General features: G+C 68.0%; 4 protein-coding genes across 4 annotated transcripts; 1 reads left to right on the forward strand and 3 right to left on the reverse strand.

Annotated features, from left to right (window-relative positions):
• Positions 1-2,125: 2,125 nt before the first annotated feature.
• RHOBADRAFT_14012 (uncharacterized protein) lies at positions 2,126-3,270 on the reverse strand (the record flags this gene model as incomplete). The annotated part of the gene is made up of 2 exons (XM_018412174.1): positions 2,126-3,019; positions 3,094-3,270. The coding sequence occupies 2 exons, from the start codon at positions 3,268-3,270 to the stop codon at positions 2,126-2,128; spliced, it is 1,071 nt and encodes a 356-aa protein (XP_018271656.1).
• Positions 3,271-6,268: 2,998 nt separating this feature from the next.
• On the reverse strand, positions 6,269-9,670 carry RHOBADRAFT_25773 (uncharacterized protein). Its single transcript, XM_018412713.1, has 8 exons — positions 9,501-9,670; positions 8,905-9,047; positions 8,791-8,812; positions 8,687-8,720; positions 8,541-8,615; positions 8,404-8,468; positions 6,713-8,327; positions 6,269-6,617 (listed from the first exon to the last, which is right to left on the reverse strand). Exons 2-8 carry the CDS (start codon positions 9,018-9,020, stop codon positions 6,424-6,426), a joined length of 2,121 nt encoding a protein of 706 aa, XP_018271657.1. The 5' UTR covers positions 9,021-9,047; positions 9,501-9,670; the 3' UTR covers positions 6,269-6,423.
• A 248-nt stretch (positions 9,671-9,918) lies between these two features.
• On the reverse strand, positions 9,919-12,445 carry RHOBADRAFT_52660 (uncharacterized protein; the record flags this gene model as incomplete). Its single annotated transcript, XM_018416446.1, has 9 exons — positions 9,919-10,014; positions 10,119-10,134; positions 10,293-10,410; positions 10,481-10,703; positions 10,831-11,309; positions 11,410-11,919; positions 11,996-12,138; positions 12,232-12,283; positions 12,365-12,445. The coding sequence occupies 9 exons, from the start codon at positions 12,443-12,445 to the stop codon at positions 10,008-10,010; spliced, it is 1,629 nt and encodes a 542-aa protein (XP_018271658.1). The 3' UTR covers positions 9,919-10,007.
• A 99-nt stretch (positions 12,446-12,544) lies between these two features.
• On the forward strand, positions 12,545-13,715 carry RHOBADRAFT_64795 (uncharacterized protein). The gene is made up of 6 exons (XM_018418583.1): positions 12,545-12,578; positions 12,892-12,978; positions 13,043-13,114; positions 13,178-13,282; positions 13,348-13,421; positions 13,508-13,715. Exons 1-6 carry the CDS (start codon positions 12,576-12,578, stop codon positions 13,542-13,544), a joined length of 378 nt encoding a protein of 125 aa, XP_018271659.1. The 5' UTR covers positions 12,545-12,575; the 3' UTR covers positions 13,545-13,715.
• The last annotated feature ends 107 nt before the right edge of the window (positions 13,716-13,822 follow it).

Below are 13,822 nucleotides of genomic sequence, written 5' to 3' on the forward strand. Positions count from 1 at the left end.
GCACATAAAGGGGCATACCATTTTCCTCAATAGTCTGGTATGCGGGACTCGGGCCGAGGTTCGACCCCGTCGACCCATAAAGGACGCGAACAGGTTGCGCTCCAAGTCTCGAGGCGTATTGAGGGCGTGCGACGCGATGTGCCGAGAGCAGGCGTCGGCGACGGCGTGTCGAGACGAGAAACGCTCGGCGCTCGAGGCGGCGCCAGAGCCGGTGGCGAGCCCGCCAGGCGTAGTCGTTCGACAGGATGGTGCACGTATAGCTGAACTGTCGAGGTAATGCGGGTGGAAGGCGTGCTGCCCGTGCCCGAGGCGAGCCGGCGCGCGAGGGGAGAGGGCGAGGGCGGGAGGGAAGGGGAGCGCGAGAAGGACAGTCGCCCGGCATGCGGGCAAGACGGCGGCGAGTCTGCGAGACGAGAAGGGCAAGGCGCAGTCAGACCCGGTCCGCAACAAGCTCGAACTGCCCGCGAGCGGGCCAAGGCGGAGGGGGGGAGGGGAGGAGACGGTCAAGCTACCTCGTGGAGCTGCAGCTTGAGCGGCGGGCGCGTCTGGCGGGCCGTGCACTGAAAGAGGAGCTGCTGCACCACTGCGCACGGCGGCTGGGCGAGGGCGGGGTGCTGCTGATGGGATGGGTTGGACGAGGAGCGATGAGGACGAGAACGCGACGGCGGCAGGTCGCAGGGCGTGGCGAGCGGGCTCAGAGGGTCCCGGCAGCACGCCAGTCGAGCAGCAAAGGCTCGTCAAGCTCAGCAAGTGAGCGCGAGGGGTGCGGTGGTGCGAGAGCCGGGGGAGGACGATGCTGGCTCCTCTCCGACGACCGCCGCTGCCGCCTGCGAGCGAACGAGTGGGCCAGAGCCTGCGAGCAACTGTCCTGCACCATCCACTCCTACTCGACCGCACCCAGCCGCGCCGTCGCGTCGAGCCCATGCCCAGTCGCAACTCGCCCGCTCACGCGACCAAGGACCAGCTCGTGCTCGACTACGTCCTGCCAGGCCAGCACACGGTCACCGTCGAGCAGGACAACAGCCTCGCCGACTCGACCGGGCGCACCGTGTGGCTCGGAGCCCAGGTCCTCGCCGTGTACCTCGCCGACCTCCTGTCGACCTCGTCCACCTCGGCGAGTCGCTCAACACAGCGCGCGGTCGACCTTGGCAGCGGCACCGGTCTCGTCGCACTCTCGCTCGCCGCCCTCGGGTACCACACCCTCGCGACCGACCTGCCCGCCCTCGTCGACGGCGTCCTCGGCACAAACTGCTCGTCCTCGTCGGCCTCGTCCCTCGCCGGCACGCTCGTCGCCGCTCCGCTCGACTGGCTCGACTCGACCCTCGACTTTCCTCCCGCGCCGCACGCCCCGCCGTTCGACCTCGTGACGACCGCCGACACCGTGTACGACCCCTCGCTCTCGGCCCCCCTCCTGCGCACCCTCGCCCGCCTGTCTCTCCTCGGCCGCCCGGCCTCGTCCCCCGCACCCGTCTACCTCGCTCTCGAGCGCCGCGACCCGCTCCTCGTCGACTCGTTCCTCGCCGCCGCACGCGACGTCCACGGCTTCAAGCTGGCCCGCGTCGACCACGCCCGCCTCAAGCGCCTCGTCGAGCGGCCCGAGGCCGACGCGGCACTCTCGCGTGGGACGACGAGGCCGACTGGGACGGCATCGAGGTGTGGAGGCTCAAGCTCGGGCGAGATGCGCTCGCACGAGCGAGGAAGCGGCGAGGGACAGCTCGAGTCGGGCGGCCGAGGGTCCGAGTGCGGCGAGCGAGGGCTCTCCCGGCGCGCGTACAGCGACGGAGGTTGAGTCGAGTGTACACGAGCTGCAACGAGGCGGCGTGCCCTAGCCTGTCCCTGCCCGTCGAGAGGCTCGGCTTTTCGTGAACCGCCCTCTTCGATCCTCGACCATGCTCTCAAGCGCGTGAAGACGAGAGAGAAACACATTGCAACGGGAACGACAGTGGGGGCTCTGCGGAAGGAATGCAGGGAACAGAGGAGAAGAGGGCAAAGGCGAGCCGGACTGGCGGAAAGAATACGACGATGGCGAGGAGAGGACGCGCTATAACAGGCTCGGCGACGACGGCGGCGAGGCGGCAGGTAGGAGGAGGAGAGAGGGGAGACGAGAGAGCGCGACCCGGCGCCGTCACTGCGCGGCGCGCTTTGCCGCACGCTCCTTGGCCTTCTCGGCCGCGACGAGGCGCTGCACCTCGGCGACGACCTTGCCCATCGACGGCCGCAACGTCGGGTCCTGGTCCCACATCTCGGTCATGAGGTCGATGATCTCGCTGCCCCACTGGCGGCGAAGCGGGCCGGCGGGAGGACGTAGCTGCTTGGCGCCGACATCGTGGTAGATGGCCTGCGCGCACTCGGCGAGTTCAGCGACGGCTCGGGCTTGACGAGGGCGAGCGCGAGAGAGAGAAAGAGAGACAGAGACAGAGCGAGGACGCACGTGCTCGTTTTGGCCCTCGAACGGGTAGCGTTTGACTGGCTGGCGCCACTGGAGGATCTCCCAGAAGACGAGGCCGACCGAGTACACGTCGACCTTCTCGTTGTACCGTGGGTGCGGGCTCCACAACTCGGGCGCCTGCCAGTTGACGGTGCCCACGAGGGAGCGCATCATCGACTTGGTCGACGTCTTGATGCGCGCGAGGCCAAAGTCGGCAATCTTGGGCACGCCGTCGCCCGTGATGAGGACGTTGCTCGACTTGATGTCGCGGTGGATGATGGTCGGCTTGCGCTTGTGCAGGTACTCGATGCCGCGCGCGATGCCGAGCATGAGGTCGAGCATGGCCGAGAACGGCGGCGCCGGCACCTTGCGCAGGTAGTCGAACAGGTCGCCGTTGGCGCACAGCTCGGTGACGATCATGACGGGGACCGCCGACGGCTGCTTGGGGATCGAGACGCCGATAAACTTGACGATGTTGCGGTGCCGCAGGTCGCGCAAGAGACCGAGCTCCTTGATGTCCATGTCGGTCAAGTGGCCGCGAATGTCGCAGATGGCGATGGTGCGGCCGTCGAGCATGCCCTTGAACACGTCCTGCAGGCCGACGAGAGAGTCGGTCAAGGTTCTCGAAGAGGGGGACGAAGGAGAAAGAGGAGGAGGGGACGCACCTTGAACCCGCCCGAGCCGACGAGCTCGAGCTTGGTGAGCTCCTCAGGCTGGATCTCCTTGTCGCGCAGCTGCAGGCTCTCGAGGTCGAGCGCGTTGACGTCCTCCTGCTGCTCGTTCTCCTTCGAGTGCTGGGCCGACTGCGGCTTGTTCGGGCTCGCGAGGTGCTCGGGGCGCATGAGGAGGGGCGTGGTGCCGGCGGCCGTGCGTGCCGAGGCGTGCTCGAGACCTCGCAAGGCCTGCGTCTTGGTCTCGTTGCGGGCCGTCTGGGTCGACAGGTTCGAGATGGTCGAGCTGGACGAGAGAGGCGAGGAAACGGGCGACGACACCTCGGTCGCCTGGTTGTCGCGCTGCAGGGTACGGCGTCGGAGGGCTGTCGACGGGACGTTCGTGGCAGAGAGAGCGAGAAAGAGGAGCGTACCCAGTACATGAGAGCTTCGACGAGCTGCCCCTTGTTGCGGTTCTCGTCGTCGAGCAGGTCGCGCTCCTTGGACAGGCGGACGAGGTCGTCCTTCTTGTACCGCATGAGCGAGGTCGACGTGGCTTGCGCGAGATCGACGCCGTCGTCGTCTGCAGTGCGCGTGAACGAGTCAGAGGGGGCGGGCGAGGCGGGCCTGGCAGAGAGAAAGTCGGACGCACTCTGGCCGTCCTCCTCCGCAGCCTCGTCTAAGACGGTCGTGTCGCCGTCCTCCTCGCCAGACCCAGCCTCGTCCATCTGCTCGTCCTCGTCCGCCTCGGCCGTCGTGCGCAGCTTGACGAGGCGCCCGCCGCTCTTCCTCGGCGAGCCCGCCTGGCGGAGGTGGCTCTTGGCCTCGAAGCGCTCCTCCTCCTGCCCGACGTCGGCCCCGCGCTCCGCCTCGCCTCCGCTCTCCTCGTCGGCATCGGACGGCGGCGTCTCGACCTGCTTGGCCGTGCGGGACGGGCGGCGCCTGCCGCTCGCCCCGCCGACCTTGTGGGTCGGGCGGCGAGGCTCGACCGAGTGCGACGCGTCGTGCGAGTCGGAGCCCGGGCCCGAGCCCGAGTCGGCGTCGTCGACCATCTCCTCGTCCTCGTCCTCGTCGCTGTCGGTCGCGGCGCCGTCGGCGTCGGCGAGCCTGGCGACGGCGCGACGCTTGGCCGCCCGGAGTGGCCTCGGCGACCCGGACGCGAGCTGCAAGGCGGTGCGCTGGTGCTGCGGCGACTGCGGCGGCGGGTGCGCAACGTGGCCATGGTGCCTCGTGCGGTGCGCGACCGGCGTGGCGCCCGTGCCGCCCTCGCCGTCCGGGTCGACGGCGAGCGCGAGCTCGCGCGCGCTCTTGGCGCGAGGCGAGCCCGAGAGCCCAGGTCCAGGCATGCTCGAGCGCGTGCGCATGTTGCGCTTGGCGCCGGCAGGAGGGAGCGCAGGAGGCGGCATCTCGACCTGGCTCGCGCGGCGGGTCATGCGGGTCGACGCGCCTGGTGCGGTACTCGACGACGGGCCCGACTCGTCGATCTCGGTGTCGTCGCCCGAGGCCGAGCCAGTCGAGGTCGAGCCGGACGAGGCGTCGCCGTCGCGCGAGTCGTCCGAAGGCGGCGGCGTCGGCTCTTGGCCGCGCACGCCGCTCCGGCGGAGGACGATGCGGCGACGCGGAGCCCGGCTGCGGCGAGTACCGAGCGCCTTGTCGGCAGGGCTGCCCTCGTGCGACGTGCGCGGGTGCGGCGAGTCGGCGCCGTCTGCATCGCCGGCGTCCTCGTCGTTCGAGCCCGACGAGTGCGAGTGGTACCGCGCCTCGACGATGGCCTGCGCGAGCTCGGCCTTGGTGCGGGGGACGGCGTGCGACGACGATGATGCAGGACGGGCGAGGTGGTACAGGTCGACGAGCTCGCTCTTGAGGAGCGCTTCGAGATGGTGGGCGTCCCACTCGTGCAGCTTCGTGTCGACGTCTGCGATACATCGCTCGAGACTGTCAGTACACGCTTAGGGACGGTGGAGGCGGTGGAGGCGGTGGATGAAGAGGACGCACCGTTGCCGTCGGCCGCATCGGACGCGTCGGGCGACTTCTCGTCGCCGGCCTCCTCGTCTGCCGCCTCGCCCGCATCGCTGATGTCCTCGAGAGCCGCCCTCCTTCTGCGCAACCGACTCGACCGAGGTGCTGCACTCCTGCTGCCGCCGCCGTGCGCGTCGTCGTCGCTGTTGCCCTCCTGCTCGTCCTCGCTCCCGCCCTCGGTCGTCGCCCAGCTCGCTCGACGGCTGCGGCGCAGCGGGGCGTCATTCCCGCCGCTGCCACTGCTGCTCGTGCGTCTCGTGACGCGGCCGGCGCCGGGTTGGGGAGGCGGCGCGCTCGTGCGCCTCGCCGCGGTCGTCTCGACGGGCAGCATGTCAGCGTCGCCGTCGTCGGCGGCGCGCTCCTTGCCCTTGACGGAACGCCCGACAGGTTGCTGACGCTCGACCGAGTGGTTGACCGGGAGCGGGCTCAGAGGTTGCGGAGCGCGAGCGGCGGCGCGCGAGCGCGAGTGTTGAACGACGGCCGACGAGGCGTCCTCCGTGCGCGAGCGGGCCGCGGTGCTGCGCGCGCGCGAGGGCCCTGCTGGGCCTGCGGCACTGCCGGCGAGCGCAGCGTGCGAGTTGCGCCGGGTGCTGGCCGCGCGAGAGCTGGCCCCGCTCCCCGCCGCTGGCGTCGAGCCGGACGGGGCGGACCTCCTGCCGCGCCGGCGCGAGCTCGCGGGACGCGTGTCCTGGTCGCGGTCGTACTCGACGAGGTCCTCGTAGTCCGAGTCGGTGCGCTCTGGCGCGTCGTGGTCGTCGCCGTCCGAGTCGAGGCGGTGGGCGAGCGACGACGAGCCCGTCTTGAGGCGCTTGCGCGCGCGCAGGATGGGCCGGCGGGCGGGCGAGGCGTAGACGGCGGTCGTGGTACGTTTGGTCGGCATCTAACGCAGGTCGCCGCTCATCGAACGGAGGCGTGTGAGTCGAGGGCGACTCGGGCGACGGTGGGAGGTGTCGAGGAGGAAAGGGGCGGCTGCGAGGGGCGCGTCGGCGAGGCGCAGGCGGGGCGCAGGAGGGACGAGGCGGTAGCTGCGCTGCGCAGGTGTACTCTGACACGCAAGGCGGCGGCAAGCGAGGCGGTGAGAGGTGCGGGAGGCTGCTTTCTCCGACCTCCTCCTCGTCGTCGTTCCCCCGGGTCTCAGGTTTTCAAACAGGCTCTCTCGCGTCGCATCAAGCACGTCTAACATGTCGAGATTTGCAACGAGGGAGAAGGCAGAGAGTGATACGGAGGCAAGACAGCGCACTGGCACATGGGGGGGGCAAGGGGGAGGAGAGACGCCGGGACAAGGGGACGAGGAGAACGACAACGACGACCACCACCGCCACCCGCTCAGTTGCCGACGCTCGCGACGATGCCCTCGGCCGCGTTGAGCGCCTGCACCATCTTGACGCACTCCTTGCGGCGCTGCACGACGCTGTCCGACTCCTTGAGCATCTCGTCGATCAGGTCCGTCTTGTACAGCTCGGCGAGGAGCTCGCGCTGCATCGTGTCCTTGGCGTGGAAGACGAGGTTGAGCATGATGGCTGCGGGCAGGCACGAGAGAGAAAGGCGCAGGCGAGAGTCAGGGCCCGCTCGATCGAGAGGAAGAGGAAGTGGAAGAGAGGAGGGGGGGACGCACCTTTGGGCACCATGTCGATGAGGGTGCGCTTGGACAGGGCAAAGTAGCTCGAGATGAGGAGCTTGATGACCTCGGTCTCCATGCTCTCGCGCTCCGACAGCGTGCCGGACGCCCGCAGCGCCTGCGGCGGCGCCTCCATGGCGGCCGCGCCCTTCTTCTGCGACAGCTGCTGGTTCTTGCGCCCGCCGGGCCAGAACGAGCCAAAGAAGCCCTCCTCGCGCTGCTTGAGGTCGACGTCGAGGTCCTTGCCGTTGTTGAGCGCGCCCGGGATGAGCTTGCCCGTCTTGGGGTCGACCGCGCCCGACTGGCCGGCCGCGCCCGGCTGCGGCTTGGCCGCCGCCATGCGGTCCGACACGATGGCCATGGCCTTGTGGCCCGAGATAAAGTCCGGGTGGCCCGTGTTGATGTAGGTCGACTCCATCGAGACGAGGTCCTGGACGAGCTTGTTGGTCGGCACCATGCGGTTGCGGAAGAAGGCCTGGACGGTGGCGTAGAACCGGTCGCGCAGGCCCGGGTACCGCTTGAACGTCGCGTTCTTGTTGAGGAGCTGCGCGAGTATCCGCATGAGCTCGTCGTAGACGAGCGACGCGCACTTGAGCGCCGGCTCCTCGATGCGCTTGATCTGCTGCTTGATGATGACCTCGAACGCCGTCGTGCCGACAAACAGGGCCGGCGACGAGCCCGACGAGTTGTACAGGATCGTGCGGATGTCGGCGTCCTTGACGTGGTCGAACGGGTCCAGGCTCTTGACGCCGTTCGAGAAGAGCTCGTGGAAGACGAACGAGATGCGCGCGCCGCCCGACAGCTCGTTGAGCGCCAGGTCCGACGAGCTGCCGTCGATGGCGGTGCGGAAGTCGCCGCAGAACTCGGTGATGATGCCGAGGATGACGCTGCTGCCGTCGGTGCCGCCCTGCGGCCCGCCGAGCGACGCGAGCTCGGCCTCGTACTTGGCGAGGTTGGCCGAGATCTTGGCCTTGATGTCGGGCAGCGTCGCCTTGATGTGGTGCATCAGGATCGTGTTGAGCCGGCGCGTGAGGTACGGCGTGCCGCAGTACGACGCCTTGGACCGGTAGCTCGGGTGGTTCTCGAAGAACTCGCGCTCGTGCTCGAGGGCGGCCGCGATCGGGCGCTTGTTGTCGATGTCGCGCTGACCGCGGTTGACGACGGGGACGTAGCCGAGGCGCAGGGGGATGATGCGCCCGGCGAGGATGTCGACGACGTCGGTGCCCGTGTCCATGAGGTCGACCTTGGTGAGGACGCCGATCGTGCGCAGGCCCTCGGGGTCGACCGCGCGCGCGAGCTGGAGGCCGTCCGAGTTGGCCAGGTCCGTGTTGGCGGCCGTGACGGCGAGGATGATCGAGTTGGGCTTCTGGATGAACTTGAGGAGCATGTTGCGGATCTGGACCTCGATGTCGCGGGGCTGGTCGCCGACGGGCACCTTGGTGAGGCCGGGCAGGTCGACGAGGGTGAGGGTGAGGACGTGCGGCGAGAAGATGCGCAGGCCGATCGGGAGCGGCGAGATGCCGGCGTTCTTGCCCGTCTTGAGGTCCGTGTCGGCGACGATCTCGTCGCGCACCTTGTTGAAGTCGAAGAACTTCTCGCCGGGGCGGTGGAGCTGCGCGGGGGGAAGCGGCGGCGTCAGGTCGTCGGCTCGGGAGGGAACGTTCGAGCGCAGGGAGAGCACGACGCACGAACTCGGCCCACTCGTCAGCGTTGCTCGCCTTGTCCGACGTCGGCTGCGTGCCTTCCTCCTTGGCTGCGGGTGGGCGATAGAGTGGGTCAGGGTCGTGCCGAGAATGCGAGGGAGAGAGGGGGACGCGAGACGCACCATCGCCGTTGGCCTTTGGGGCCGCCGGCCGGTTGATGAGCTGGAGGACGAGAGGACGACGAGTGACGATACCGGCTGCAGGGAACGCGCGAGTCAGGTCGGCGTGAGGGTGTCAAGGCAGCACCGAGGGGAAAGCTGGGACGCACTTCCTCGCGGCAAGAAGTCGCGACCGACAATGTTCTGCGGGGCCGCAGTGAGTCAGTAGCGGCTCGAGGGGCGTGCGGTGACAAGTGCGGAAAGAGGAGCTCACCTCGAGGACCGACGACTTGCCGCTGCGCGCAGGAAGGGGGGCAAGGAGGACGAGGGTCAGCGACGACTTCTCGCGGCGAATGCGGGCCCGAACATGACGGCGGCGGCGACTCACGAGCTCTGCGAGCCGATGACAGCGATCTGGGGCAGGTCGATAGGCGCGCTCGAGAGGCCGCTCTGGGCGAACGCGTCCTGGAGCCGGTTGACCGTGTTGATCAACTGCTTGTCCATGATGGTGGCGAGGTCGAGTCGTCAAGTCTGCGGATTCGGGAGGGCTGTCAGTAAAAGGCTCTGGTACATCTGGTCCGCTGCTCGAGGATGCGCCGCGAGGAGCTGCTGTTCGAGGACAAGTCGCCGCGAGGTGGGCACGGGTGGACGACCAGGCCGGGCAGTGTGCGGCACGGTGGCAGCGCAGGTCCTGGCCCGTCAGGCTGCGACGGCTGTGCACGTCGTCTCTGGCCCAGCTGCGCGCCAGAACGCCGCACGGCCGGAAGCTCCACCTCGTCCTGCGTCGTCACACCCTCCAATCTCGCTCAAGGTCAGCCGCTAAGGCCCCAGCATGCCGTCCAGCTGTCCAACGGTGAATGGGAGCGCCTTTGCCTCGCCCCATGCCGCCGCGAACGATGCAGAGCCCCCGATCAAGCCGGAAGCCGATCAAGGCCCGCGTCCTCCTCGCACGATACCAGAGGAGAAAGAGGAGGGTGGACGCACCGTGTAGAGTTCTGAAGAGAGGCTGACTGGCTGGCCCGTGTATCAACTGGCGCTGAGAGGGCGAAACGAGAGGGGCACAGGCGGAGGAGAGGGGGTGAGGTGGGAGGTGGCTCGGCAACAGCGGCGGTCGCTGTGGGTGTTCAGGCGCGTGTCGATTGCGCAGACGGGTGTGCTTGACGGGTTGCGACTCTGCAGGCAAGAGCGCGAGGTTGGTGAGGAGAGCGGGACCGCTTCGCCAGCTCGCTCGACACGCGACAACCACGGCGAGCGACTCGCGCTCGCTGCAGCCTCTCGTGGGCCAGCGAGGCAGGTGCTGGTGCATGTACGACCTCTCTCAGGCCCGAACGAGAGCAGAGTCGGCAGCTTCAAGAACGCTTTCGACTCTCCTCGCATTCGGCGCTGCCGCCGTCTCCGAGAACACGGAAGGAAAGCGGGTTTGCTTGCGTATCGTACAGTGCAGCGGTCTACACACTCGTTCTTCATGCTTCGAGGTCGAACGGACGCCAATCACCGTCTGCGCGCGCACAAAGAGTGGGTCAGGAGGGCTGCCGCCAACAGGAGTAGTGGCGCCTCGAAGAGGGTCCGAGGCCAGGGCAGGGGTGGAAGGAGGGTGCTCACGTAGGGTGGTAGTCGTCTGCGAGGGTGCGAGGGAAGGAGTGGGGGCACCGTCAGTACATGGTCGCGCCGACTGCCGCACGACTGGCTGCAGATCCACGCGCACGAGCGCGGGCGCGGCGTTCGCCGCTAGTCCCGACGACATGGGCGCAAGAGGAGTAGAGAAAGGGGACGCACCGATCCTGAGTAGCAAGCCGACCGTCTCGGTCGCGAGCTCGATGGCGCTGCTCGACACGAGCAACGGCTGGAGGACGCTCTCGCCCGACAGGTCCGACACGACACCCTTGCGCACGTTCTGCAGGGGGTGCGAGTCAGTGACTCGTTCGACTTGGACCCGACGACGAGGAGGGGAGAGGAGGACGTACGATGCCCGCCGTCTTCTCGCCCTTGGCGTGCCGGTTCCTCAGCTCGGTGAGGAGCAGGATCGGGTTCAGGCCCGAGTTCTCGGCGAGCGTCGTCGGCACGACCGAGAGCGCATCGGCGAACGCCTCGGTGCAGTAGGCGTCGGGGCCCTTGAGCGTGCGCGCGTACTCGGACAACTTGAGCGAGCACTCGACCTCGGGGGCGCCACCGCCGACGATGAGGAAGCTGCAGGTGCAGGGCAGGTGTGGATGTCAGACGTGGGCTTGAGGCGACAGGCCCGCACGCTCGCCGCCGCGAACGAGGCCCGCGGGACCCGGCCCGTGAGGGCAGAAAGAGAAAGGCGACGACGCACCGCTTCTTGACGAGGCAGCGGACGACACAGAGGGCGTCGTGGAGCGAGCGCTCCGACTCCTCGAGGATGAGGCCGTTGGCGCCCGTGCACAGGACGCTGACCGTCTTGCCCGACGGCTTGTGGACGCCCGACACCTTGACGAACTTGGCGCCGTTCTTGCTCGTCTCCTCGACGAGGTCGGCCTCGCCGAGCTTGTCGGCCGTCATCTGCTCGACGTCCGAGATGGGCTTGCAGCCGAGGGCGCGGCTGAGGAACTCGATCTCGTCCCGCTCGACGTCCTTGATGGCGAGGATCTTGAGCTTCTGCAGGTACGCGAGCGCGAGCTCGTTGACAGCGTCGCGCAGGATCGACTTCTGGATGAGGAGGACGTTGCAGCCCGACTTCTTGATGGCCTTGCACAGGTTGAGGATGTACAGGCGCTCCTCCTTGAGGATCTTGTCCATCTGGCGGTAGTCGTTGACGACGATCTGGTTGTCCATCTGTTCCGGTTGGACGCGCGAGGGCCGAGAGTCAGGACCACGTGCTCGCGTTCCGAGTCTCGAGAAGGAGGGAGGAGGGAGGAGGGGACGAGGGACGCACGTCGGGCTTGGGCGGCGAAAGCTGGAACTGGATGATGCCGATCTTGGCCTTCTCGACGCGCGTCGGGCCACCGGCCGACGTGATGACGTTCTGGTGCAGGAGGACGCCGTCCATGAGCTCGGTGTCGTCGATGGTGCCGCCGACCTTCTTGACGAGGCGGATGTCGCGCAAGTCGACGTTGTCGCTCTCGTTGTTGACGAGGCGCAGGACCGAGTCGACGGCGATCGGAGCGAGGATGGACGAGTACTGCGACACGATCTTGGACGACAGCGACGTCGTCGCGGCGCGCAGGAGGTTGTCGCGGTCGCTCAGGTCGACGGGGAGGGCCATCTCGGTGAGGTACTCGACGACCTTGGCGGCGGCGCGGGTGAACGACTCGGCGATGATGGTCGGGTGGATGCCCTTGTTGAGGAGCTTTTCGGCGGCGCCGAGGAGCGAGCCGGCGAGGACGACGACCGACGTGGTGCCGTCTCCCGCCTCGATGTCCTGCGCGGCCGAGAGGTCGACGAGCTGGGGAGGGTGCGAGGTCAGGGTCGCTTCAGGTTCGGCTTGATCGAGAGGAGGGTGCGTAGAGGCGCAGACGGACCATGCGGGCAGCCGGGTGGAGGACCGACATGTGCTTGAGGATGGTCGCGCCGTCGTTGGTGATGATGACCTCGCCCTGGGCGGTCTGGATCATCTTGTCCATGCCGCGCGGACCGAGAGAAGTCCTGACGGCATCGGCGACGGCTGCGGATGCACACAGGCGAGGGTCAGCTCCTGACTGGGCGGGCGAGAGCTGAGGGCGACGAGGGGGGGGAGGAGGAGGGAGCGGGAGCTCACCCTTGGCGGCCGTCATGTTGCTGAGGCGGACCTCCATCGGCTTCTCATTGCCCTGTGGATGGTGTCCGTGGTCAGCCTCGCAGCTCTGTGGCTGTGGGACACGAGCGAGCGAGAGAGCGAGACGGGGACGGACCTGGAACGCGCGCCGGTTGGCGCCTCCGCCTCCTGCGGGGAGTGCAGCGGCGGTGGGTGCGGGTGCGACGACAGATGCCATGGCTGTTGACGCTGTCCTGGATCAAGCAGAGCGAGAGCAGCGAGATGGCGAGAGCAGACGATGAGCTCGTCGCGTCCGTGTCGCTCTCTTGCTCTCGCATCTCGTCCCGACTCGCTCGAGCCCACTCACCATGGTGAGCACTCTGTTCACCTTCGTCCACTCGAACCGCCGAGCTTTGCCCGCACGCGTTCGGTCCCGCCGTCGCCCTCCCACGCCTCGTCCCCTTCCCCTCGCTTCCCTCTCGCCCAACAACCCCGCGACGCAGCGACGACGGCCGGGACAGCGCCAGGAGCGCGCCAGCTGAGGGCTGGCTGGCTGGTGGACGGGCGGCAACGCCGGGGCGTGCACACGGAGCATCTCGCCTCGCCGTGCCTCGAGATGACGGTCGAGCAGCCGAGCGAGTTGCGAGAGAGATGGACGGTTCTGACTCGCTGTACCCTCTCCAGGCCGACATCAACGCCATCGCCAAGCAGTTCACCGACTTCTACTACCAGGCGTTCGACGCCGACCGCAAGAACCTCGGGCCGCTCTACGTCCGTCGACCGCCTCTCGCTCTCCCCCGCCCAAGCCTCGCTGAGCCCTCCTTTGCCCGTGCAGCGCGACCACTCGATGCTGTCGTTCGAGGCCCAGCAGTTCCAGGGCACCGCCGCCATCATCGAGAAGCTCGCCGTCCGTCGTACCCTGTCGACTCTGTCCCGCCGCACCTCGACCTGACCTCTCGTCTCTCTGCAGAGCCTTCCCTTCACGACCATCCAGCACCAGATCGCGACGATGGACGCACAGCCCGCCGCGACCGACAAGGCGTCCATGATCGTCCTCGTCACCGGCCAGCTCCTCGTGCGTCCTCCTCTCCCTCCCTCCTTGCTCGTCGTCTCTCGCTCACGCCTGCTCCTCTCTCGCAGACCGGCGACGAGCAGAACCCTCTCTCGTTTTCCCAGACGTTCCACCTCATTCCCGAGGGCAACTCGTACTACATGTGCGTCGGCGGCGCCCTCCCTCCCCCTCATCGTCCTCTGGAGGTCCGTGCGGCCCTCGTACTGACTCGCACTGCCTCCCACTCAGCTTCAATGACATCTTCAGGTTGATCCTCGGTGCGTGATCGTTCGCGCGGTTGAAGGAGAGGTCAGGGGGCGGGAAGGAACGCTTGGAACGGACCAGGTGGTCGGGGACGACGACGAGGGCAGACGGGCACCAGGAGGCTCGATGGGCAGGAGCGGCGGGACTCGTACAGCTGCGACGAGCGTGCGTAATCGATGGCACTTTTCCGGTCGAGCATAAGGGAGGCTCGAGCGCTCGCGGCCCTTCTCGCTCGACTCTGCTTCTCTCTCGCACTCGCTTCTCCTCTCTCGTCTCCTCGCTCTCTCGCTTCTCTGTTTG

The sequence above is a fragment of the Rhodotorula graminis genome (assembly GCF_001329695.1).
Source record: "Rhodotorula graminis WP1 unplaced genomic scaffold RHOBAscaffold_5, whole genome shotgun sequence".
Classification (NCBI taxonomy): Eukaryota; Fungi; Basidiomycota; class Microbotryomycetes; order Sporidiobolales; family Sporidiobolaceae; genus Rhodotorula; species Rhodotorula graminis.